Here is a 25,554-nt window from a genome sequence, read left to right as displayed (position 1 = left end):
CCAACACTGCAGCAGCTGCACGTGAGCACTTCGCTTACCCCACATCTCTGTTCACGTCTGGCATTTTATACACACATGTATGTTATAAGAGATGCTCTTTGCTATTGTAAGTTCATTTACATTTTCCTACGTCTGCTGATGCTAATAGTATTTTATTAACATATTACACATTTAGATAGTCTCTCCTCTGAAGAAACTTTCCCATATTTCTTTCGTTTGTTTCGGTTGACCACGTATCTATTGATTTGACTGTCATTTGCTTGTCCATTTACAGGTCATTAAATAATCTTCACAGAGCTCTGTATCTGATGCATCCATTACGAAGACATCTACTTAGCAGAGTTTCACTTCTTTCTGGTGATGGGTCCTTATACAAAATATACCTTGCACATTCCCAAAGATTGGAAAACTTGCTGCATTTCACAAAGTTAATAATATACCTTGAGGTCCCGTAAGCCATAAGTAAGTCTGATATCCCACTGAGTATTCAGCCTAGTTTTTTAACCTGTTTTTCAGAAAACAATGTAACAAATAATCTTACTTGTCTTGAATTTCCCATATAAACTGGCGTCGAATTGTTAAGTTACATTCTCTCCTGTGCCAGAGAGTATAGCTTATGTGTTTGCATGTGTGTTGCAGTAATAAATGCTGAAAACACAATATAGGCTTTATAAAATGAATATGCAGCACAAATTCATTCAGATATGCTTGATACTGTTTCTTTCCTTCTTATCTAGGTCTGTTGGGGTCAGTTGAAATCATTGACTTAACTCCTTGTAAAACTCTGTTAAAATTTTCTATAAAATATTCCTCATTACTTCTTCATATACGCTGTTCAATAACGGAGAGCAAAGCTTTTTGTTAGGGAAACACAGACAGAGCCAGGGACAGATTCATGGGATAGCATTCAGGCAAGCACAGATTCCACTAGGCAGACAGGAACAATGGGAGACCCAGAGAGAGAATTAGAGAATTCAAAGCTGGTCACACTTTCGGTTAAATTACACTAAGGAAACTGCTTCATACTCTCTTTTCCTTAATGAGACACCAAGCTATTACTGGTGACTCTGAATTCATTATTTGTGTGTTCAAACTGGCATTCTCTTTTAATTATGTTTAATTAACAGCAGTTATTTTTAACATAGTAAACTTCATCAAAACTTTTTGTGGTTAATGATTGTTGCAGTTTGTTTAAGAAATTCTTTCTAACACAAAGATACCAATGTTTTCTTTTCTTTTTGTTGTACCTTTTAACTTATAATCCATCTTCAATTATTTTTGTCTAAGAAAAAGTTAGATTTCATTATATTTTTATTTGAATACCAACTGGCCTAATGACATCAAATCTAAATTATCTTTACTACAAAGTTACTATTGTATACATCAAAGACTAATATGCAAAGTACCTCAAGACATATCGACTGATATTGATGTACCATAAAGGATATCAAAATAGGAAGTCAGTATGAATCTGTTTCATGAAAATGTTACTGAAATTCACAAAGTATTTTAAAGGAATATCAGATTTGATCATTTTGGAATATTGTTGGGGAGTTTTCTGATGCTAGCCCTCAAGATCCGGTTAATCCTATCCTTGTTGTGTGAACCTATCCTTGTTGTGGATAGGTGAACCTGCCAATAATCATATCTGATTATTGATTTAACAGCCTATACCTGGGCAGGGAAGAATGGGGTAGGCTTGGCTAAGGTTCCTGGGCTTCGGGTTCAGGAGAATCACGGGAAATAACAGACACAAGAAGGTAGAAGGAAGGAGGATGCTCTAATGGGTTAGCATGGAGAAAAAACCATGTGGGCTGAGAGGAGGGACTCCAATAATGGAGTGAAAAGGACAAAATGAAGATTACAAGCAAGTATCGTGGGATTATGGATGGAAAGTAGACAGAGGAGGAGGATTAAGGTGGAGGGCATTGGATGGTGAAGTTATTGAGCTAGCATAGGTAAAATATCTGCCCAGCCCAAGGTAAAGAAGGCAATTATAAAATCTAACAGGTGTCTCTGTCTGATTATTTGTGATGGCGGGTTAAATAATACTGCTGTGATAATCTAGGGCTAATAATAAACCTTATAACACTCATTTTTTATTTACTACAACATAATATAGATGCCAACTATGGATGACTCTTGGAACAGTTATTAAATAATTTTAATATAATGGAATATTCTGAAGTAACTAAAATTCAGGAATGAAATAATTTGGGCACATGGGTGACATAGTCATGCTCTATTCTAGAAATCAGGAGTTCAGAGATCACTCTCTTTTTTGTAAACCTAGAAAGATAGGTATCAACTACTCAAAAACTAGCAGCAGAGAAAGGAGGAAGAGAAAGATAGCTGAGTCAGGAGAGGAGAATTGCATTTACAATGAACAGTACATTTGTTATCATTATTTCTTCAATTGCACAATTACATGTAAGTTTTATGAATAAAATTAGTGGACATATTTCAACCTGTGAAGAACTATGTAGTGTGTTTTTGTCTCTTAAATACAGAAAACTAATCTGCCCCACTGGTTAAAAAAAAAAAGCCACAAGGTCTACTGATAATAATACAAATCTGTCGCTGTGTTGTATCACTGCCATAGAAAAAGAACCAAGCTGTATCCTTTTTCCCCTGGGCATTTTAATGTATTCGTATCAGTATGATCATTCAATGAATTTCATTAACAACAAATGCTATTAAGATGACTATGAACTATGAAATTGACCATGAGTGGTAGGAAATATTATGGCCCTCTAAAGCAAATGCCATGAGAATTAAATATATCTCCATTAATCTAAAATGACTATCAATGTAGATGCTGAGACTTATGGGCAACCTTTGGGCAGAGTGCAGGGAATCTTAGGAAAGAAGTGGGAAACAGTAAGATCTGGAGAAAACAGGAACTCCACAAGGAGAGCAACAGGATCAAAAAATCTGAGCACAGGGGTCTTTCCTGAGACTGATATTCCAACCAAGGACTATGCATGGAGATAACCTAAGACCCCTGCACAGAAGTAGCCCATGGCAGTTCAGTATCCAAGTGGTTCCATTGTAATAGGAACAGGGACTGTCTCTGACGTGAATTGATTGGCCTGCTCTTTAATTACCTCCTCTCAGGGGCAAGCAGCATTACCAGGCCACAGAAGAAGACAGTGCAGCCACTCCTGATGAAACCTAATTGATTAGGATCAAAAGGAAGGAAAAGAAGTCCTCCCCTATCAGTGGACTTGGGGAGGGGCATGCATGCAGAGGGTGGAGGAAGGGAGGGATTGCGACGGGAGGAGGGAGAGAATCACAGGGGGGGGATACAAAGTGAATAAAGTGTAATTAATAAAGAAAAAAATAAATACACAGGAAAAACAAACAAACAAACAAAAAGAAATGTCTAACTAGCAGTGTTTTTAAAGCAAAGACTCATAACCAAGCTTTTGGCAGAGTACAGGGAATCATAAGAAAGAAGGGGAGTTAGTCTGATGGGGAAAGGATAGGAGCTCCACAAGGACCAAATATATCTGGGCACAGGGTCTTTTCTGAAACTGACATTCAACCAAGGGCCATGTATGGATATAACCTAGAACCTCCGCTCAGATGTAGCCTGTGGTAGCTCAGTAACCAATTGGTTTCCCATAGTGAGGGGAACAAGGACTATTTCTAACAGGAACTCAATGACTGGCTCTTTGGCCTCCCCACCCCCGAAGGGAGGAGCAGTCCTGTTAGGCCACAGAGGAGGGTTTTGCAGCCTGTCCTGAAGATACCTGATAAAATAGGATCAGATGAATGGGGAGGAGGTCCTCCCCTATCAGTGGACTTGGAAAGGGGCAGGGAGGAGATGAGGGAGGGAGGGAGGGTCTGGGAGGGAATGAGGGATCAGGACACGGCTGGGATACAGAGTTAATAAAATGTAACCGATAAGAAAAAAATAAAATTAAAAAAAAAAAGAAAAAGAAATGTCAACAAATTTCAAATTTTAAAATTGGAATACTGAGGTGGCAGACTGCTCAGTTTGGAATTTTGCTTCACCGTGTTGCTCTACTGATCAACTGGCATTAAGGAGGACTCATTTCCCAGAGGCAGGGCTTAGTAATACCCCTGAAGCGGTATAAGGAGGAAACATTTGGAACAGGGTAGAGCAGTGTTATCCCCTGCCATCACAGCCCATTCCCTGGAGTTGCTAATGTTGTGCCTATCTTCACGCTTTACTGCCGGGACTTGCTAATTTACAACAATTTCACTCCTATGTACTTCATTAACCACCAAAGCCTCTTATTCTACATACAAACCTTCTTGTTTGGGGTTTTGGGAGGAGTGTACCACACAGGACTCTGTCCTTTCTTTCCTTTTCATAAACTGCTCTATTCCCTCCCTCCTTAATGTCACTGTTAGTTGAAATGTTTCACTCTGCCCAGTCTTTCTGTGTATATATTTTTAAGAACCCATTTTCTCTCTATCTATCACATCTATCTCATCTGTAGCTTTCAATGTCCTTCCTTTTCCTCTGTCAATTATGGCCTTGAACATTCAAAATCGTGTTTTCTGCAGATAAAGACAAATTCTGCAACCTATGCAGTTGCTCAAGCCTCACAGGAGTCTGGTGTTCTTAAGCCATTATTCTGAAATTCTTAATAAGTTTTGCCTTTGACATTGTGTCATATAAATGAAGTCCAATGAGATAGCATAACATGTTCATGAGCAAAGGGTATATTTGCAGTAAGTGCTTTCATTGTTCTTTGCTAGCATGCTCTGGATTCTGGTAGCCCTTTGCTTCATTAAAGTTTGGCAAGATGCAAAAAGGTACAAGGTAAAGATGGCAAGTTGATGCTTGAGTCTGGAAATTTATAGCCCCCATAGTCATATGTTCTACTTGAATCAGAACTTATAATGAAAGAAGAAAATCACCAAGGATTTCTAATATATTCTCCCTTACTCATCTCATGTCCTGTGTTAGTTGCATTGAAACTGATTACATACACATAGAGGCAAAGGCAACAGAACTCCTACTTCTTTTTTCTTTCAGTCTTGAAACAACAGTACACTGAAGGTAGAATTTGGTAGATTATGTGGCTAGTAAGATGTGCAGTGTGGGCAGTGAGATGGTTCAGCAGCTAAGAGTACTTGCTGCAAATGTCCTCGTTTGGTTTTCTCAGGACATTGTAGAAGGAAAGCATCAACTCCCAAACGCTGTCCTATGATACCCGTACACACAGAAGGCAAGCATACATACACACGCATGCATAATAAATTTTAAGTGTAATATGTTAATTTGATGTACTGTTTCCAGTGTTCTTACAAAAATAAAATATGTTGCCATCTATGAGCCAGAAAACACAAATTATACAGTTTTAGTGATTTCACGTATTAAATCTTTGGTTTGTATTTGAAATTGACATTGTACAATATAAAATTTAAGTTAGTAATTAAACTTTCCTAATTAGAAGGATATCAGAATTAATTCTAAAATAAAATGCTGAGGTGAGGGTTTCATGAAATAAGGAAAACTTTAGGAACTTTCATCAAAAACACATTTATTTTGAATCAGGGGAACTGCATTTTTATCTGTACTTTCTTCAAGGAAAATATACACTATTTCAACTGTCCCATATGCTATATAGATTTTTATTGTCTAGCATAAGAAGTAATATACCCTGATGTTTTCTGGGCTGGATTTGAAACCTAACATACTTCTTCACCAGGGAATCCATTTTAGTGACTAAATAATCAACTTACAAACTATCTTTTGCCTCATACTTGATCAGTAGGCCAGAAACTATTTTATTTTAGTTTATGTTTTTTATGTTCAAATGTAATTCTTGAGATAGTGAATTTGCTACCTGATGGGAAAAATTAATGTTTATTTAACAAGTTTTAAGAGCTTTATATGACATTATCCCTTGGTTTGTACTTGGAATGGAGATAGAAATAGACACTAGACATGGATGGAAAACAACAGAACAGGGAAAATAAAATATTCTATCTTAATGAAAAGTTCTTGGATTCTTTTCCTGCCCATGTTCTTGCTTTTGTAATTATCACCAGAACATTTAATATCATCTTGTCATCTTTAGTTAACAATCTCCTGAAGACGGCCCAGAATTACATATTTTATATCTCTGAAAATAGAGACAAAATTACTGATGCTATTCATCTCCAAGTCAATAAAGCAAGCTAGAGCTTTTGACTTAGAATTTTAAAAGACAAAAAAATAGAAAAAGAATTATTTCTGCTTATTGTCAATTCTTATCACAATCAGTAATTATTATTCTATATATTAAACCTACTTATCGATGCAAAAGAGATGGAGTTGGGAGAAGAACCATCATAGTTTGCATGTGAAAAGGAAGTCTATCATTTCCCTCATTGAATCTCCTGTGCTTATTTGTTATAACTGCCCTCAACCACTGTCATAATTTAATCCTGTTGCTTTAAAAGAATGTTGGCTTACTTTAGCTTCATGAAGATATTTTTTAATGCTATTAAGTTTATTTTCCCAGGTAATACATCTAATTGAAAATCGTTTTAGGTGTATTTTACAGACACAGCAGACTTAAGCTATAATTATAGTCAATGTTCAAGTTTGAGAATTGATTTATATGGTCAGTGTTTATAATGGAAAGCACTATGTCTACACTTTCAGAAAGCTGTATTACCCTTCACTGTCATAGAGTAGTAACACTGCCGTAAAACATGGGCTGTGGGCAACTATCAGCTCTCAAAAACCATTCTTTCTGTGTTACTCCATAAAGACCCTTTGGTATAAAACGAACCACTGCACTCCCATAGCTCCCAACAAGGTTTTAAACCCTTAAATCAACTCCTTGCTCCACAGAAACAAGTATTAGGTATCTATGAGTAACTTTTTAAAGGTCTAAGTAGGAAGGAGTGCTTAAGAGCTAAATGTCACAGTTTTTTTCCAGACTTGGAACAAATGCACTAGCAAGGAATGAAGAGACTTTCTACACTTTCTTACCAGGAGTTTTAGCCCAAAGAAAGGGGTTTTCTCTGTTCCACTGCGCAAGATCAGGCACGAATCCATTGCTCTTTCTTCCCTACTAAGAGGCTCAGTAGGACTCTTAAAAGTTTTCCCTGACTTTCTCCCATCTGACTTTGGGTGAGCAGGAAAGATGAGTCAACCATCCTCCCAGCAGAGGAAGAGTAAATCTCGTGAATTAAAGTTGGTGTTACCATTAGAAAGTACCTTACTGGAGGCTGTGGAAGAGGCAAAGATGCAGACTCCCTGGCAGAGAGCCACAGCAGCCTGCTCTTCTCTTACGCAAGCCCCGCCCTCTCCAGACCAGGTTCCCGCCACGCCCCTCTAGCCAAGTGCATCGGAGGAGACGGAGAACTACATTTCCCAGAATGCAACTAAAATCTCATTGCAGGGCGCCTATAAGTGTCCAGGTGACGACATAAACCAGCGCGGTGTTTAGACTTCACTGATGTCGTGGCGCTCTGAGGCAAAAAGTTGGTGCTCTGAGGGACCCTTGGACTGAAGCCGAGGTCGGGTGACCTTGGCCTTTTCTTACCCACTCCTCCTTGCCCTCCTTTCCCTCTTCTGGCAGGATGAGGCGTGCGGGCCTGGGTAAGAACCGGGCTGAGGTTCGAAGTTTGGGGACCCTAGGACCTGCTGAGCGGGAGTAGGGGGCGGGGGGCGGGGGGAACTCTACCGGCCTTCTGTCACTGACTTTGGGGTTGGAAAGCGAGATGTTTGGGTTCTTTGGAAAAGGTTCCAACATTTGTCTCAGATCTGAGCGGTTTTGTCTAAGTTAAACTATTGAGACAAAAGTTTTAAACCTGTTTGGTAGGTGAGTTGGTTGGTAGCCTGGGTTGTTGTTTGTTTTCTTTGTGTTCTAGTTTTGGAAGTAGCTGTGTTTTCCAAGCCTTGCTGTTTCCTTTGCTTTACTTATTCGAAAAAAAAAAAAATTATTTAAAGTGACATTTGGAGAGTGGGTGTTATGCTCTAAGCTCGCTAATTACGATTCTGCTAGTGTAACAGTGAGTTACAAAGGTAAACTTACGTGTAATTATTGTTAAAGTGCCTATTGTGAAAGGTCTGGGTCAAAGGCGATTTACTTGGAACATTTCTGACCTAGACCTTGTCCCACTGTTAAAGCAATAGAAGGTGATAAGTTTTGATGACTTAACACTTGTTCTTGCCTTCATGGATCAGGGGAAGGAATAAGTTACAACACAGTATAAGTGGAATAGCGTTTTTTTTTTTTTTTCTGGTTCTGAAGTTCTTTATTAACATCTTTTTGTTTGTTTGTTTGTTTTTTTTTTTTTTTTTGAAAGAAGGAAGGGCAGAGTGCCTGAAAAAAAGTATGAAACATTAAAAAGGATGTTACCATTCTGTCATTAAAAACACATTTCTAAAACGTCTTAGGTGTTTAAAGCCAGTGAATGGACAAATACTTAAAATTAGGTATGAAAAATAAATAAGGCCTTTTTTATAACCCAAAATTCACTGCTCGCTGTGAATACAATACAACAATGCAGAGAGATGGTGGTTATTTTAATAAGGTTGGCTATAGGAATAGAGAGTGTGGAATTTAAAAGCATAGAAAAGTAAGGACAGTGAAAGGTGTCAGTAATGTAGTTTTACATGGTTATCAATAAATAGTTGCATGTGAAGGAATTTAGTTTTATGAGTGCTCGCCATCATTGAAAGAAAGTAGTCTGTGTAAAATAACCTAAAAAACTATTTTCAAACAAAATTAGTCTTACATGCCTAAATTTTCATCATTAGTGACAACAAACATTTCTTGTATCTTAAGTTTTTCCATGCATGATCATTTATGACAGAGCCTTTGCTCCCCAAAGCTTCCAGTGTAACCGAGGAGCAGAAGACAGTGATCCAAGATGGTGACTTTTCATCCTAGCACCAGTGAAGTTCAACAGATAGTGAATGAAGTGGAGATTTAGTAGTAAATGGATCATTGTGTACTTCCTGGATCCAAAGGAACTAAAAGGATGCCTTTGGCAAGGGAGGTTGGGAAAAGTAATTCCCATATGGGAAGATGACAAAAAAGATTCAGGAAGAGTTGTGAATGGTGTGTGCAAGAGATTATGGTGGTCAAGTCCATTTGACTGAAGGTAGGATCCAGAGGCATTTCAAGGAGTTTACATCAGTAGACCACTTGCCTATTGGAATTTTGTTTGTGCTGTACTATTTTTCTTACATGCAGGGCATGTAAGACTTATTGACAGTAGGTTCCTAGTTATGATTGTATGTTAGAATTACTCAGAACAGTATTAAATTAGATTTTTTTATTACATTTGCATCACTAGGCTAGAGTCCCTCCTAATTCTTTTTAAAGTGCAGTTGAGAAGAGGGGTAAGTATTTGGTTAAGTATGCTTATCACTTAAATTGGTGTAATATTATGAAGACTTTTTAGAGTACCATTGTGTGTTGACCTGAAATTTGAAATAATAGTGAATCTGATAGGTATTCATATGTAAAATCTGCCACACTACCCATGAGATATTAAATGAATTTCCTGATTATTGATAGAACCTGCTTCAAGGAAGTAGCATTTCTCAGAAATGATATCTGCTGAAGATGGCTTGCTTTTCTACAGTTCTTCATAATAGTAATCAATTCTCACAGAAAAAATGAGGCTAACTTTGGAATAGCAACTGTAGCATTTTGTGTTTAGTTTTCGCTGTTTCATTTTTCTGTATTAGGGTGGAAGATGGTTTGAAGAAAGATCAAATTTTGAGACTGTATTAAAAATTTTTGGAAAAAACATAAGAATTTTACTTTAAATGAACAAAGTGAAAGAACTCAAAATTAAACTTAAACTAGGCCAGAGAGTCAAAACAAATAAAACAGAGTGGCCATTAATTTTGAACAAATTCTTTGATGAAGTTGTCCAGTGATTAACTTTGGTCAATTAAAAATTACTTACTGGGGACTATGTCAGACCTAGATCTGTAATCAAATAAAACAAATAAAAGATGAGAGATCATGTTAGAGTTTGCACAGAATATTTTAAGTGGTGATCTTAGTTGGTGAGTGGGAAGAAATGATTATGCCCAGTCTTCCAGCTTGTAATCCATCTTAAATACATATGGAGAACCTTGGCGATAGCGTGCCAGGAGTTGATGGGAGGTTGATGTATATAATTCCCTCCCCCCCCCCCGTTTGGAATATTCAACGTTTTGTTATGGCCTTTGTTGTACAGGGCGAAATGTTGGTGTCTGCTGCATAGAGAATCCTCATTAGGTACAGGAGGACATGAGACACTGTGCTGTTGACAAAGTTGGTTAGCAGTAAATTAAAATTGTACTTTTTTAGTCAGTTAATTTATAAGTATTAAGTACTGTTTTAGTGTGTGTGTGCATGCTATGTGCTAATGGAGATACAGAATGATTGATGAATAAACTGAGCTTATGCTCTTATAGTTCAGTCTAGAGGTCAGTGTTAAGATACAGTGAGAGCTGTAAGAATTCAAGGGTTTTGCTACTTCGAAAAAATTAAATTGTGCTGTGCTTTGAGTTTCTTATTCACACAATAACCATCCTTCAGCTCTAGACTTATTGCTACCCACTCTCTCAGCTGTTACTGTTACTGTTCTTACTGCCATTGCTACTTCATTTGCTATCTGAGCCTGTGGTAGCTCATGGCTTTAAGGGTATCCCTCCTTTCTTCTGCCCTCTTAGGTCACTAGCAAAGCTGCATCCAACAGTGGACAATCTAGCCCCTTTAGTATACTTTGCACTCTTTCATCAGACCATATTATCCAAGTTTGAGGGTTTGTTCTTCTGCATTCCCAATACTAAGGAAAGCTTCCAGTTCTGGAGCCATCCAACAGCATGGCTTCTCAACAGTCTACTGAGACCAAGGAGCCCTTCCGTTGAGAGAGCTCATATCTGGGAGGGCAGAAGCCAATTCAGTATACTGCCACAGCCATGTTTAATTTCCTCTCCTAGTAACACTGAATGATTATGGTCACAGTTCGTCATGATTCTTTTTATTCTAAAGGATCACTCTTCTTACGATGTAGCCTGTTTTCTTCCTTTACTAAGAAAATGATGACATCAGTTAATAAAAACTTAGTGAAATAATACCCTCGGTCCCAAAACATTTATTATGCATTTGTTGCCTAATGCTCACTGTCTCTCTTGTCTCCCCAGTGACTACCACGTACAATAGTAGACAGTAATGGATACTGCTATTTTCCATACCATCTCCTAGAATGCAAGTTCTGTAAAAAATAGTAGAAGATAGATTTGACACATGGTAGCTTCTCGAATATTTGTTGAAAAATGAGTAAAATTCTTCAGAAATCTTAGTTAATGGCCTCTACAAGCCATTGTGTTTCCTTCCTAGACTTTCACTTATGGTCTTCTCATCCTTTTGTTCCTTGTCTGTTCACACATGCTGCTTATAAGAGAAAGGTGCTAGTAAAAATCCACCATCTTTCTGCCATGAGAACCCCTTCCTCCTCATTATCTTTCTCTCTTTCCTCTTATAACCAAGCTTCTCTGATGGGGAGACAGTGCTCTGTTTACGTCATTCATTAAAACATGTTTCTATTGTGCAAAGAATGTCTCCCACATGTTCTTGTATATCTGTGCCTGTTTCAGTGTCTTGTAAGCAATAAATAAGTGATCAATAAATGTGTATTGAAGAAAATGCATATGCTACTTAAAAGAGGCTATGAAAAAATTGTTGTAATCTCTGGTTCTGATTTTTAAAAATTGATTTGCAGTAGTTACTCTAGTAGATATACATGGTCTGCAACGCCCTCCAGGGGTCTTAATTCAGTTTCTTAAACTGTTAAGCTTTCAGAAGTAGCTTCTGTTTTTGCAATCCTACGCGTGTGCCTCTGACCCTTGTAGGCGAAGGAGCACCTCCTGGCAGCTATGGGAACTATGGCTATGCCGGTAGTGGATATAACGCCTGTGAAGAAGAGAATGAGAGACTCACTGAAAGTCTGAGAAGCAAAGTAACCGCTATCAAATCTGTAAGTACAGAACCAGTATCGTTCACATTTTGACTCATAGATCTGAACTTACTTTGTTATCACAGTAAGGAACTCATTCAGAAATGGTGCGGTGAGGTCAAAGTGCACTAAAAGTTCAATTGTCCACTAAGTAAGTGAGTAGATGTGGCAAGTTAAAAGATGTGGCATGTTTGCTTCATTTTTTTTCTCAAATTATACCTTGAAAAGTCTAAAATGTACTGTGCATAATATGCAGTAGTTCAAACTGTACCAGTCATGCTTTCTGTTTAATTTTAGATTATAGAAAATGCTAACGTGTAATTTTCCCCAATTTGTTACTATAGTAAAGAAAAATATCTTTAAAATAATCAGTCAACTTATAATCAAAGAAACGCCATATCTTGTTAGGAAAATATTAAATGTGTATGTGTGTATTACTTGTATATTACAAAGTACAAAGAATGTACAGATAAATACATTTATACAAATAAAGGAGGAAACAGTGTGTGCTAGAATAAGAGAACCAGAGAATGTTAACAAGTAGGTTTAGTATTTTAAGGAAGAAAGGAGAGAAAATGTCACTGTTGGAAGGAGGAGAAATTTTATATTTGTTTTCCAATAATTTCGTTGGACAGAATATCAGGAGATGCACTGAAATTGCTCTTCCATCCTTTTCTGCTCTTGGCTTAAAATATAGTATTTAGTTTTTCTCATGTCTTTGAGTCTTGGACCTTCTCGTGTTCCTCTAACACAGCCATGATTTTTATGCGTGGACTCCTAGGAGAATCTCTCCACCTGTCTCAGCTAACTCTGATCTTCACAAATGCTGTCACAATCATCGGTAGAATTTTTTTAAAGCACATCCTGCCCTCTCAGAAATCATTGGATTTTCCTGTTATTAAATAGATTAAGTTCGTACTCCATAGATTGACTGCTCTCTATGTTCTTCAGAGGATGGCCCTAGCCCTTCAGAACTTCTCCCCAACATATCCAGAATGCACATGCATTTACTCCAGATAAGTGAGAGTTCTCTTTTGTACTCCACGTACTGCTGTGCCCCTATTCCATATTTTTAAAGATGAAATTGTGCCTTTAGCAATGTCATTGTCTTCCTCTTCACTTTGAAGTGTTTTGATATATAGTATTGTTTCCATTAATTAAAATGATCTAATGGACACAAAAAGGTTGAACGTTAAGAAGTTAAGAAATGTAACATTGGGAAGAATATAGAATTGAGTGGCGTAAACTACAAATAAGCAAACAAAAACCTCTAATGTTGATTATTGAGCTTCTCTGTTAGAAGAAAGCTGTGATATCCTGGAGGTTTCTTTCCTTGGCATGAATGCCATGCTAAAAGTAGTTGGGTAAGTTGGGCTGCCTGCTTTATCATCTCTGGTTTGATGAATTTGGAGGGACCGCTCATATCTGATCTCCATCTCAATTTTACTATAATTTCTTATCAGTATTATGTGTGCTTTTAACACAGATTAAATTGAGAAGAACATTTATGATTGTTCACAAAGACTTTTACTAATTAATTTTGTTTAGTTAAGTGCCTTAAAAGGAATATCTTTGGTGAATTTTCTATGTAAGGTATGAGCTATACTTTTGCATAGCAGGTGTAATTACTTATAATGTTGTTTCACATGCTCAGGCTCTGTGTATAATTTTAGGTTATAGATAATACTTTTAAGGATTTTTGTAATTTCTTGTTATATTATAACAAATCTTTAAAATAATAAATCTAGACCTAAATTCAAAGAACTGCCATATTTTCTGTATTTGAACTGGTAATGTGAGTGCTTGTATTTGCTAAAATATAAGAAAGGAATATACAGATGAATACTGTTGTATGACCAAACAAACAATCAAACAAAAACAAAAACAAAACACACATAACTAAGTATACTAGAATAAGAAAGCCAGGAAGAGAATGTTAACACAGAGATTGAATAATAAAAGTAAGAAAAGAGAGAAAATGTTCATGTAAGGGACTTTTTTTCCAAGAAATTTCACCAGACCAAGTATCAGGAAATAGTATATATTTCTAGAATATATACAGAAAATTAAATATGCTTAGGATGACATTGCCGCTTTTACTTTATCACTTTTGAATACCTTCATGTAAGTAGTAATGTGTATGTCCTTTTCTTCATAGCTGTCCATTGAAATAGGTCATGAAGTTAAAAATCAAAACAAACTCTTAGCTGAAATGGTAAGTCATTATGATTTTTAACTAGGAGATTTTGCCAAGTGTTTTCAAATGTAGTCATTTTTCCAGGAATAAGAAATTACATTAAAAAACATTTTTGTTAACAACTTTATAAAGACATATTTTACATAGTGTAATTAATTTTAAACTAATATTTTATTATACTCTTCAAGAATTTACTGCTATATTTTGAGTATATTCAACTTCCCTGGCACCTTTTCTCACCACTATCCCTAGTCCCCCTATCCTCTGTTTTCATCCAGTTAAAACAAACCTACACATTGTAAATCCTGATGGATTCCACTTCATGTTAATCTAATCAGCTTATAATTTCTGTCAGATGTATTTTTTGCATTGTTCTTGTCTACGATATAAATAAGTGAAGATTGAAGCCAGTGTATTTGAATCCTGGGTTTACAGCACTGCTACAGTCTGAAGGCTAATGGCTGTTTTTGAGTGGTTTTAGAAATCTTAATGGGTAGCCCACTAGTAATTTATTAACCAAGCAATCAAAAAGCACTTTGTGTCCAACCAACTAAATGCTTTTCACTTAACAAATGCTTACTTCTTCAGCTTTATCTCCTAAGGATTACTACTGAACAAATGCCTCAGATTAGAGTAGCCAACATGCCTTTATTTCTAGTCTAAAACAAGCTGAAGAGCATGTGCCTTTTCTTCTCAGAGCGGGCTTCAAGTCATTAATGCTAACTTTGGATACCCAGCTTCTCTAGACCTGCCTTTGTTTCTTCCCGTGCATTCAAAACGACTATCTAAAAGCAAATACAGCATTGAAAGCAGGGTTCTTTGGAAATGGATGTTCCTGTCTCTTTATCTAAATGAGCTCATTCAAAATCTCGTGGAGAGGAGCCCAGGCATATATATTTTGTGAAAAGCATCCCAAGTGGTTCTGATGCAGAAACTCTCATGAAAAAGCAAGGATTTCAAGTGCATGAACTGTGTGGAGACTAAACTATACAGAGCCTCATTATTTGGTGCCTTCTCGTCTCAGAATATTGAGATTGTAATGCAAGTTCATTATTTCTCATCTGTGCCTAGTCTACTCATCTTAAAGGCTTTCCTGGCTCTATTTTAATTTGGCATTTTTTTCATACCTATATTTAAACCCTCGCTACTTGTTGCTCTGTCAATATTATATTATCTTAACTTTTAGCAAATTCAACTGTATTTCAAAGTCATGTGACTAAACAAAAGGCTCTTCCATTTTCTGGGTTAACCATATTAAATTTTAGACGAAGTCCTAGCATCTAAACATTCATACATTTGATCTTGGAAAAATAGTGCTTTAACAGAGAATGAACGTAACCTGCTTGGTGGCACATAGATTACTTGCTGTCATTGTTAATGTCTTTTCATCCATATAATTGGAATAAGAAAGACCTAGATTGTTTGAGTTTTTTAAATTATACTCAAGAACTGAAAGAAATGCTTATTGGATAATGAAAGCCACTGAGAGAACTGCTTTGTTTTCATGGAGCAATCAGGCTGATTACCAAGCTAATAAATAGATACTCGAATTGATTAAACATATGAATTATCTTTAAAGATATATGCTAAGAACAACATGTAAATTATTTGGATGTACATACATAGAATATTAGAATGTATTATGTTTATCTTATTTTCTCATAGGATTCGCAGTTTGATTCTACAACTGGATTTCTAGGTAAAACCATGGGAAGACTGAAGATTTTGTCCAGAGGGAGCCAAACGAAACTGCTATGCTATATGATGCTGTTTTCATTGTTTGTATTTTTTGTCATTTACTGGATTATTAAACTGAGGTGATGCAAGTTAGTGTGGGCTTTGACTTTGTTGCAATTAATGTCTTGGGGGTACCACTTTAATAACCAGCATCCCAACATTCCTAATGGCCTTCTCCATTGAAGATTATTGGATTTTTCCTTTTTCAGAAATCATACCATGTTGTTTGAATACTGTTCCTTTTTGACTCGTTATAACCCCTATTTTCAGGGGCATTGAGTTAGCTGGAAATCAGTGTGGCTGTACCAGTGTTTTTTCCAGTGTTTCCCAGTCATAGTAAATAAGAATACCATACCCTGTAGTTACGTAAGTGTAATTTTCTGAAGCGAGTGGGAGAGCAGAAGAATGCCAGAGACCCTGAGAACAGCTTTTGTGGGGTGGTTGCATGGTGGACAAAAGCTCCCTTTCATGTGCTTGATGTCATCATTGTGATGATGGCTCTCTTTTACTTGGTACCATATAGGGCCGTTTCTTTTCCCCTGCTAATTTTCTTAATAAGTTTGTTCACATGAATTATTTGTACAAGGACTTCCTTGAGTAAAGCTATTGACATATTTCTACTGATAATATATATGTCTATCAGCATAGGTATTGTTTTGTATTAATGATAAATTCCACTGCCTTGCTTTATAATCACTCTGATTTCTAGCTGCTTAGATTATTATTTGTGTAAGAATAATGTGAATTTAAGTGATTGCTAAGCTCTGAATGGAAATGAAGTGTCCAAGAAAATTAATTGTCTTTTGTTTACTCTATGCTCAAAGTAGGTACTGAATATTCAGGCCTTTGAACCCAGAGTCCAGGGGATTACTGTTCTGCTCCATTTGATCTGCTTACAGAAATCAAAACACAAGGTGGATTTAAGTTTAAAAAAATAAGCATTAAAATGTTGAAAAACATTCTGTATTACTCTTATTTTAGAAATTTTCCCATTTCTAGGTTCAAAAATAAACTTTTATTAAAATGTATTTATGGCTTAAGTGTCTTATATTCATGACATAGAATCTAATATCCCAAAAGCTCAGATTTCAAACAGTGAATCAGATTTAATATTTGTGTTAAATAATAACAAAAAAGACAAATTTTGGCTGCAATTTCAAAATCTTAATTCTATCTTTACTCATGAATCTATCCCTTTGGGTTAAAATGAGTCTTCAATTCTCTTTGCTCATTTGCAGCTCCCTGTCAGTTCCAGACCATTGGTTGGTTGGTTCGTTGGTTGGTTTTGGTACATCATTTGGCCTCTATCTTACAGGTTACAAACACTGAATGTGAGTGCACTTAAGTGACCTGAAGAGACAGGGCTGAGGTATGGGGGAAAGTGCAAGTGTGATTTAGGTGCCCTGTGTTACACACCATTCTTTCTGAACTTGCTTTAGGCTTGTAGCCTCTTCATTGTGTCACATTTTTAAAGGACTTTGAAATAGCCATTAGACAGCATTGGGGAAAGCATCTGAGTCACCAGAGTAAGTGTTATCAGTGTCCACATTCACTAACTGATCATTCTCTACAAGGTGAGACAGTAGTTTGCTTTCAGGTTTTGAGATGACAATGTACCCTCTAAGCAGGTATTTAGAGTGATTGGTTTCAAGACATTTTCAACTGTCCTCTGCCAATTACATGACATCAGAGTTTAAGGAAGACTCAGAAGCCACCATCAGTAATTTAGGCTGGGACTTAACAAGCAAAAGTCACACGGGTGAGGTAGAAGCGATTCTCCTACACCGTCTGCCAATATCACATTTTTATTTTTGTAAAGACCTAAACCTGACATTTCCTATCATCCTAGATCATTCCTATCCTAGATCACTGTGTGCTGTGCTGCTGGAGGCAGGGAGTCCCCTGGAAGAACTCATCTCCACTGCTCCACTTAGGGTTTTGTCCTTTTGTTTGGAAACCCCTGGGAAAAAGGCATTCCTGTGAATCAGTTTCGGGGAAAATGTAAAATAGGAAAAAGTTCTATTCCTTTATAATAGTTTATAAACAAACTCCTAAGCAAAGTGGACTGTAATCACAGGAGTGATAAATTATTCACATTTAATCTTTATCTGAATGGCCTGAAGCTAGAAGATGTTTAGGTGATGGGTAGGACACTAGGTATCTCTATTTTAATTGGTAAAACATTCAAAAAGCAACTTATAAAAGCCCCAAATATCCACGTTTTTTCCTAAAACACTTAGTCACTTTTATTCAATAGATGCTGGTTTCAGAAACATAGCACACGTTTGGAAATGATACTACAACTTATTTTTTAAGGGTAGAATCTGTGTATGAGTAGGAGTGAACTATGTGAGTTATTGATGTCAAGTAAATTATTATCCATATTCTTGAATACTGTTTGAACTGAAGTTAGGTTGAGTCTGAGATTCGGTATTTTGATGCAGAGCTAGAAGCTTGAGATGAAGTGCCCAGGCACCCACATCCACGCCAAGCTGGTTGTATAAAATAGGCTTCATGAGACTCATACTCCAACCACGTACCATGCATGGAGATAACCTAGAACCCCTGCACAGATGTAGCCCATGACAGTTCAGTGTCCAAGTGGGTTCCATAGTAATGGGAAGAGGGACTGCCTCTGACATAATCTGATTGGCCTGCTCTTTGATCACCTCCCCCTGAGGGGGGAGCAGCCTTACCAGGCCACAGAAGATGACAATGCAGCCACTCTTGATGTGATCTGATAGACTAAGGTCAGAAGGAAGGAGAAGAGGACCTCTCCTATTAGTGGACTTGGGGAGGGGCATGGGGGAAGAAGGGAGAGGGAGGGTGGGATCAGAAAGGGAGGAGGGAGGGGCTTATGGGGGGATACAAAGTGAATAAAGTGTAATTAATAAAAATTAGAAAAATAGGCTTCACAGTTTTCAATACATCTACATTGAAAATTATATAGATTTTCTCAAACAACTAGCTCTTGGTTTCACTGATTCTTTGAATTGTTTTGTTTGTTTCTAATTTGTTAACGTCAGCCCTGAGTTTGATTATTTCCAGCCATCTACTCCTCTTGGGTGTGTGTTTTTTTTTTTTTTTTTTTTTTTTTTTTTTTTTTTTTTTCCTAGGGCTTTCAGGTGAGCCATTAAGTTACTTGTATGTGATGTTTCTAATTTCTTCTTGAAGGCACTTAGTGCTATGAACTTTCCTCTTAGCACTGCTTTCATTGTGTCCCATAAGTATGGGTATGTTGTGCCTTCATTTTCATTGAATTGTAGGAAGTTTTTAATTTCTTTATTTATTCCCTGAGCCAGCTGTCATTGAGTAGCAAGTTGTTCAGTTTCTGTGTGAGTGTAGGCTTTTTGCTGTTTCTGTTGTTGAGGTCCAACTTTAGTCTATGGTGTTCAGATAGGATACAAAGGTTTGTTCCAGTCTTCTTATATCTGTTTATTCCAATCTTCTTATATCTGTTGAGGCTTGCTTTGTGACCAACTGTATGCTCTATTTTGGAGAAGGTTCCATGTGGTGCTGAGAAGAAGGTTAATTCTGTGTTTGGGTGAAAGGTTCTATAGATGTCTGTTAGGTCCAATTGACTCATGACCTCTGTTAGAGTCATTGTTTCTTTGTTTAATTTCTGTTTTGTTTTGTTTTTTGACCTATCCTTTGTTGAGAGTGGGGTATTGAAGTCTCCCACTATTAATGTGTGGGGATCTATGTGTTGATTAAGTTTTATTAATGTTTCTTTTACAAATGTGGGTGCCCTTGTATTTGGGGCATAGAAGTTCAGAATTGTCTTCTTGGTAGAAATTTCCTTTGATGTGTATGAAGTGACCTTCCCCATCTCTTTTGATTAATTTTGGTTAAAAATCTATTTTATTAGATATTAAAATGGCTTCTGTTTGCTTCTTGGGTCCATTTACTCGGAAAACTGTCTTTCAGCCCATTACTCTCAGGTCATGTCTATCTTTGTGACTGAAGAATGGATACAGAAATTGTGGTACATTTGCACAGTAGAATACAACTCAGCAATTAAAAACAAGGAAATCATGAAATTTACAGGCAAATGGTGGGAACTACAAAAGATCATCCTGATTGAGGTATCCCAGAAGTAGAAAGACACACATGGCGTATACTCACTTATAAATGGATATTAGACATATAATATAGGATAATCATATTAAAATCTGTACACCTAAGGGAGCTAATCAAGGAGGATCCTGGGTAAGATGCTTAATCTTCACTCAGAAAGGCAAAGGGGATAGATATCAGAAAAGGGAGAAAACAGGGAACAGAACAGGAGACTACCACAAAGAGCCTCTGAAAGACTACCCAGCAGGGTATTAAAGCAGATGCTGAGATTCATAGCCAAACTTTGGGCAGAGTGCAGGGAATGTTATGAAAGAAGGGGGAGATAGAAAGATCTGGAGGGGACAAGAGCTCCACAAGAAGAACAACAGAACCAAAAAATCTAGGTCTAGGTGTCTCTTCTGAAATTGACACTCCAACCAAGGTCCATTCATGGAGATAAACTAGAACCCCTGCACAGAATAATCCATGGCATCCCAGTCTCCAAATGGGTGTCCTAGTAAGCAGAACAGGAGCTGTCTCTGACATGAACTCAGTGGTTGGCTCTTTGATCACCTTCCCCTGAGGGAGGAGCAGCCTCACCAGGCCACAGAAGACTATGAAAGACAGTCCTGATTAGACCTGATAGGCTAGGGTCAGAGGGAAGGGGAGGAGGTCCTCCCCTGTCAGTAGACAGGGGTAGGAGCATGGGAGGAGATAAGGGAGGGAAGGCAGGATTGGGAGGGGATGAGGATGGGGCTACAGCTAGGATTATGAAGTGAATAAATTGTAATAAATAAAAATTATATTAAAAAACAAAATTATATAGATATTGGATTTACCTAGTGATAAAGTTGAAACTACACTTGATAATTGGAGCTAGGCATCAGGCTGTACTGATCAATAAACTTATTGGCAAGAAAACCCACTTCAAAGCTTAACCTAAAAGAGTCAAGTCATATGGCCTGACATAAATCCTGGCTGCACCCCTCATTCTGATATCAAGCTAAGATGACCCAGTAACTACTGTGTTTATGAAACAGGAATCAAAAACACATATGGAAGTAATTCCCTCTGAAGATTTCTGTGAAATCCCATTTGGAAGAGTCTAGACAAGGCACTTGTTTTTTTGTTGAGGGTCTTGGATTCTTCTCTGTCCCACCACCTCACATGTGCTAATGAGTTTTGGTTTTCTCCTCCCATGGTTCTGCCAGTAACAAAAGTAACTATCTTTTCTAGGAATTTTTTGGAATTTAGTTTACTTAGGTTTCTTTGCATCATCAGCAATCTGGTGGAATTATGTTTTAATCCTCAGCCTGTTTTGAGTTATTAGAGTGAGAACAGACTTGTCATCATTTTAGAAACAAAAGTGTGACCTGAGAGAAATAGAAGTTGCCAACTTGTGCAGTGTCAAATCCCACCAACCTTTGTTTAATATTCAAAATGAAGAGATAATTAGAAATATATACAAGATGCTTTTAACCAGGCGAGTCAAACATAGTAGGCCTGCTTTAAAGTTCATGGAAGCTGAGTTAATTGTAATCTTTGAAACTAAAGTGTAATTAAAATGCAACCACATTGGGTACTCTTTTGTATTCCACAGATGTTAAAGCACTTATAACCTATTGTTTTTAATGAATTGAGTCAACTTTGCAGGCCTCAGCAAGTATCAGTACTATACAATTTTACATAGTAGGAATTTATACATATATACACAAATATATACATATGTGTGTGTGTGTGTTCCTGCCGTGTTTTCGCAATTATCTATTCCTATGGCATGGCTCATAAGAATACACAGATGAATCTATTTAGAACCTTTGATGCTTGTAATGAATTTAGAAATGAGCAGATGCATGAGATATTGTCTTATCAAAATCTGTATAAAGCATGCTAATATATAAAAAGGGTTTAAGTCATTGATTTACAGTTTAAAGAAATATAATTATTGTTTTCTCCTGAATGTTTTCAGGAATGAATGCGTAGTCCTAGAAGCCGATGACTTATCAGACGTTTGCAGTATTTGGTAACCATTTGCCTTAGAGCACTCAAGATAAACTCTTCCTTCCAAGGAAACTAGATGAGTATTATATGCAATAGCGTGTTTCAGAAAAGTTATTGAAATAAAGTGCACTGGACTCTTACAGAGTTTATGCTTGGATATTTAAAAAGCCTTTTAACATTTTAATTTCACACTTAAATGATGAAAGATATTAAAGGCAAGTTGCTTGTCTTTAACACCTACACACACAAACAATTATAAAATGTACGACTGTGGAGAAGTCAGCCAAAGAGATTCATATTGTTAGATTAAAACTCAATAATTAGTGGATCATCTTCTAGATTATTATTATGCTTTAAAGGCAAGCCAATTTCAGAGCAATATGTGGTAGTCAGCTTCATTAAACTGTTTACTTTGCGTTCATTTCCCACGACTAAATAGTTTTGAATTTAATTGTTTTATTTCTAGGATGGATTTTTAAATTTATTAAATCTCTCATATCTTAAATCCCACCGCAGTTTCTCCTCCCTCTTCCCCTCCCAAGCACTCCACTCTACACTCCCCCCCCACGCACACACATACACACTCCTCATTCCTCCACCTTTTCCCTTCAGAAAAGAGCAGGCCTCCCAGGGATGTTAGCCAAACATGCATATCAAGTTGCAGGAAAACTAGGCAACCCAGTAGGAAATAAACTAAAAGAGTCAGCCCCACTCCCACTATTAGGAATCCCACAAGAACACCAAGCTACACAACTGTAACGTATACACAGATCGTTGTGGGCTCCCTGGTTGTCAGTTTGGTCTCTGTGAGCCCCCGAGCCCTCATGAGCTCATGTTAGTTGATTTGTGGATTTTCTTCTGGTTTCTTTGATCCTATGAGGGTTCTAGCTCCTGCAATTCTTCTTCCTCCTCTTCTGCAGAATTCCCTAAGCTCTGCCTAAATTTTTGCTGTGGTTCTCTGCACCTGTTTCCATCACTTGCTAAATGAAGCCTCTCCAATGATTATGCTAGACTAGACTCCTGTCTACAAGCATAGCAAAACATAATTAGGAATCATTTCTCTTTCTTTTTTTTCTTTTCTTTTTTTCTTTTCTTTTCTTTTCTCTTCTCTTCTCTTCTCTTCTCTTCTCTTCTCTTCTCTTCTCTTCTCTTCTCTTCTCCTCTCCTCTCTCTCTCTCTCTCTCTCTCTCTCTCTCTCTCCCCCCCCCCTCTTTCTTTTTTTCCTGGCCATGTTTGGTTCTCAGGTCTTTGTGCTATCCAGCCTGTGGTTCCTGGCCCTCCAGGCAGTGTGAGGGGTGGGTTAGACTCCTTCTATTGGCATGAGTCTCAAGCTGAAACAGCGATTGGTTGGCCACTCCCGCAGTTTCTGCAGCACCTTTGTCCTGGCACAATTTTCAGGCAGGCCAAATTGCAGGTTGAAGGTTTTGTGGTTGGGTTGGTGTCACAATTCCTCCACCCAGTCTTGCCTGGTTACAGGAGATGGCCGGTTCAGGCTACGTATCCCCCCATTGCTAGGAGTCTTAGCTAGGCTCACCCTCATGGATTCCTGGGAGTTTCCACTGGGCTAGGTTTCTCGCTCATTCCCGAGATGCCTCAGTTCCAGGTGCCTCCCCCAGTACTCTCTCCCTCCATTGTCCCCACCTGCTCTCCCCCGTTTCCATCCCTGCTTTCCCCAAGTCCACCTGTTCTATTTCCCCTTCCTCAGGAGATGTGCGCATTCTGCCTCCCTGCCTCTCCAGCCCTCCTTGTTACTTAGCTTCTGGGGCTAAAGGTATATACTATTGTTTCAGAGCACCCATGTTCAGGTCCCAGCACTCACTTCCGCGCCAGAGAAGACCTGATGCCTCCAGCATCTGAGGGCACTTGCATTCATATGCACATTCCTGTCATACACAATGTTTTTGTTGAATTAATTTGAGAGTAAAATCTTTGGTGTGTACCTGTAACGGGACCTCACACTGAATACCCATGCCTTCTGTCAAGCATTCGGTGCAATGGTAAATACCAAAACATATTTAAGAAATAAATTAATGTTGGAATAATTATTCCTGACAGAGAACATATCTTTATTTTGTCATCTCTTACTAAAATTCTAGTACTAAGCCTATGGAAGGCCTGTAATTAAATGGTGGAGTTGGTCAATAAAATAAATTTACTGCTGAGTTTTAAATTTTGAATATTGGAAGAACTTATAAACAGTAGGTTAATCGGGGCATGAAATTTTTGCTACTTTAAATTTTTTTTCCTATAATTTTCTCTTTTATAAACTGAAATAATGTGGGTTAAATTGAATCTTTTGTTCATAGTGTTATGAATGGATCTGACTTCAGCCCAAAAGGAAGATTAATTGAAGGAAACTGTTCTTAATAGTCTTCCTTTTTGATCAAAATTCACATTTTAAAATCAATGGCTACTCTAACCTATGTTGATCCTACAATTAATATGCTTCATTACAGAAGCTTAGATTTTCCTTTTAAAAATGCCCCCTTTTGTTCCATTTCTAAATAATGAAATTGAATGACCGGCCATAGCTAAATTACCTGCATTTTACTCAAAAGCCAACAGTACGGTGTGGGAAACATTATCCACGGAGTAATCTGGGTCCTCTCATTTGCGAGGGCATTTCACAGGAACACTGATGAATGTTTTGTTTAGGTGAGTTGGTGAGCTGCATCACTGTTTCTGGAGCTGGGCACATCAAGTCATCCATGGTTGGTTGCTGATTCATTCATTCATTGGCTTTTCCGCATCTATTGCAAATGGGAACCAGAGGAAACAGAAGCTTCATTTTTCAGCTTTCAGAGCAGGTGATCCATTAACAAGTTCATGAAAGGCAAGTGATGAATATCAAAAACTTAAGAACTCAATTCTTTATGTCTACCATGAATTTTCAGAGCTTAAAATGTCTATGAGATAATAGAACTCTGAATTTCAAATGATGCATTATTTAATTAGAATAGATGTCATAAATTCAAAGTCCTGGCTTGCGCCTCTTTACAGGTAAAATCAAAAGAGAACCAAGGACTAATGAATTCCAGAGAGTACTCAGAGACAGAGTAAGAGACAGCTGTGTTTTTCTGGTTGAGCCGCCATTATATCTCCCTGTCAACATTATCACCCTTGATGTTCATTTGGGTAAATGAAAGCATAGCTCTTAAAGAAAGATACTTGGACTGTGGGAACAGATACAATGGAACTGAACAGAGACTAACATGAGACCTCAGCAGTACACAAAGGCTGAATAGGCAAGTGTGTGTGTGTGTGTGTGGGGGTGTGTGTATGTGTGTATGTGTGAGAGAGCAAAAAGGTGGTATATGCAAGGGTTTGGAAGGTGAAAAGGGAATCAGAAAACGATGCAATTATAGTCTCAAAAAAATAAAGCATTAAAGAATAAAAAGACTGAAATCCCAATGTCACAGAACTGCTATGATGTTCTGCAAACCCAACCCACAAGCTCATAGAGGTTCTAGTAGGCCTTTGCTTGGGGATCACTATTTTGCTCTGTTGTTTATCATCATGGAAGATGTTATTTAAAGAACTGTCTCTCTCTGGGACAGCACTGAGCTGGAAATTCAGTTGAAATACAACTCCATTTGTTGAGCCCCTTTCTACTCAGCTCC

At 37.5% G+C, this 25,554-nt stretch overlaps 1 protein-coding gene and 1 long non-coding RNA gene across 5 annotated transcripts in view; one reads left to right on the top strand and one right to left on the bottom strand.

The window, feature by feature from the left end:
- The window catches only part of LOC132649678 (uncharacterized), a 145,233-nt gene that overhangs the window by 69,817 nt on the left and 49,862 nt on the right, over window positions 1–25,554 (bottom strand). For all 3 annotated transcript variants that reach the window (XR_009588159.1, XR_009588161.1, XR_009588160.1), the window contains exon 2: window positions 24,475–24,684. This is a non-coding gene — a long non-coding RNA (uncharacterized LOC132649678). The remainder of the gene's footprint in view (window positions 1–24,474; window positions 24,685–25,554) is intronic.
- On the top strand, window positions 7,381–16,905 carry Bet1 (Bet1 golgi vesicular membrane trafficking protein). Of its 2 annotated transcripts, XM_060373730.1 has the most exons (5): window positions 7,394–7,576; window positions 11,840–11,964; window positions 14,102–14,158; window positions 15,806–15,839; window positions 16,705–16,905. In XM_060373730.1, exons 1-5 carry the CDS (start codon window positions 7,558–7,560, stop codon window positions 16,725–16,727), a joined length of 258 nt encoding a protein of 85 aa, XP_060229713.1. In that variant the 5' UTR covers window positions 7,394–7,557; the 3' UTR covers window positions 16,728–16,905. The 2 variants fall into 2 exon arrangements, with proteins under 2 accessions (XP_021506514.1, XP_060229713.1); XM_021650839.2 differs by having other exon boundaries at window positions 7,381–7,576; window positions 15,806–16,905.

This window comes from Meriones unguiculatus, chromosome 21, assembly GCF_030254825.1.
Source record: "Meriones unguiculatus strain TT.TT164.6M chromosome 21, Bangor_MerUng_6.1, whole genome shotgun sequence".
In the NCBI taxonomy this organism is placed as follows: Eukaryota; Metazoa; Chordata; class Mammalia; order Rodentia; family Muridae; genus Meriones; species Meriones unguiculatus.
The sequence above is the reverse complement of the archived record's forward strand: the minus strand, read 5'-3'. Positions and strand labels throughout refer to the sequence as shown.

Bases quoted from the DNA above. Each gene is read 5' to 3' on its own strand.
- Bet1 (XM_021650839.2), top strand. The intron at 11,965-14,101 runs GTAAGTACAGAA...TTTTCTTCATAG, and splicing joins AAGTAACCGCTATCAAATCT to CTGTCCATTGAAATAGGTCA. The intron at 14,159-15,805 runs GTAAGTCATTAT...ATTTTCTCATAG, and splicing joins ACAAACTCTTAGCTGAAATG to GATTCGCAGTTTGATTCTAC.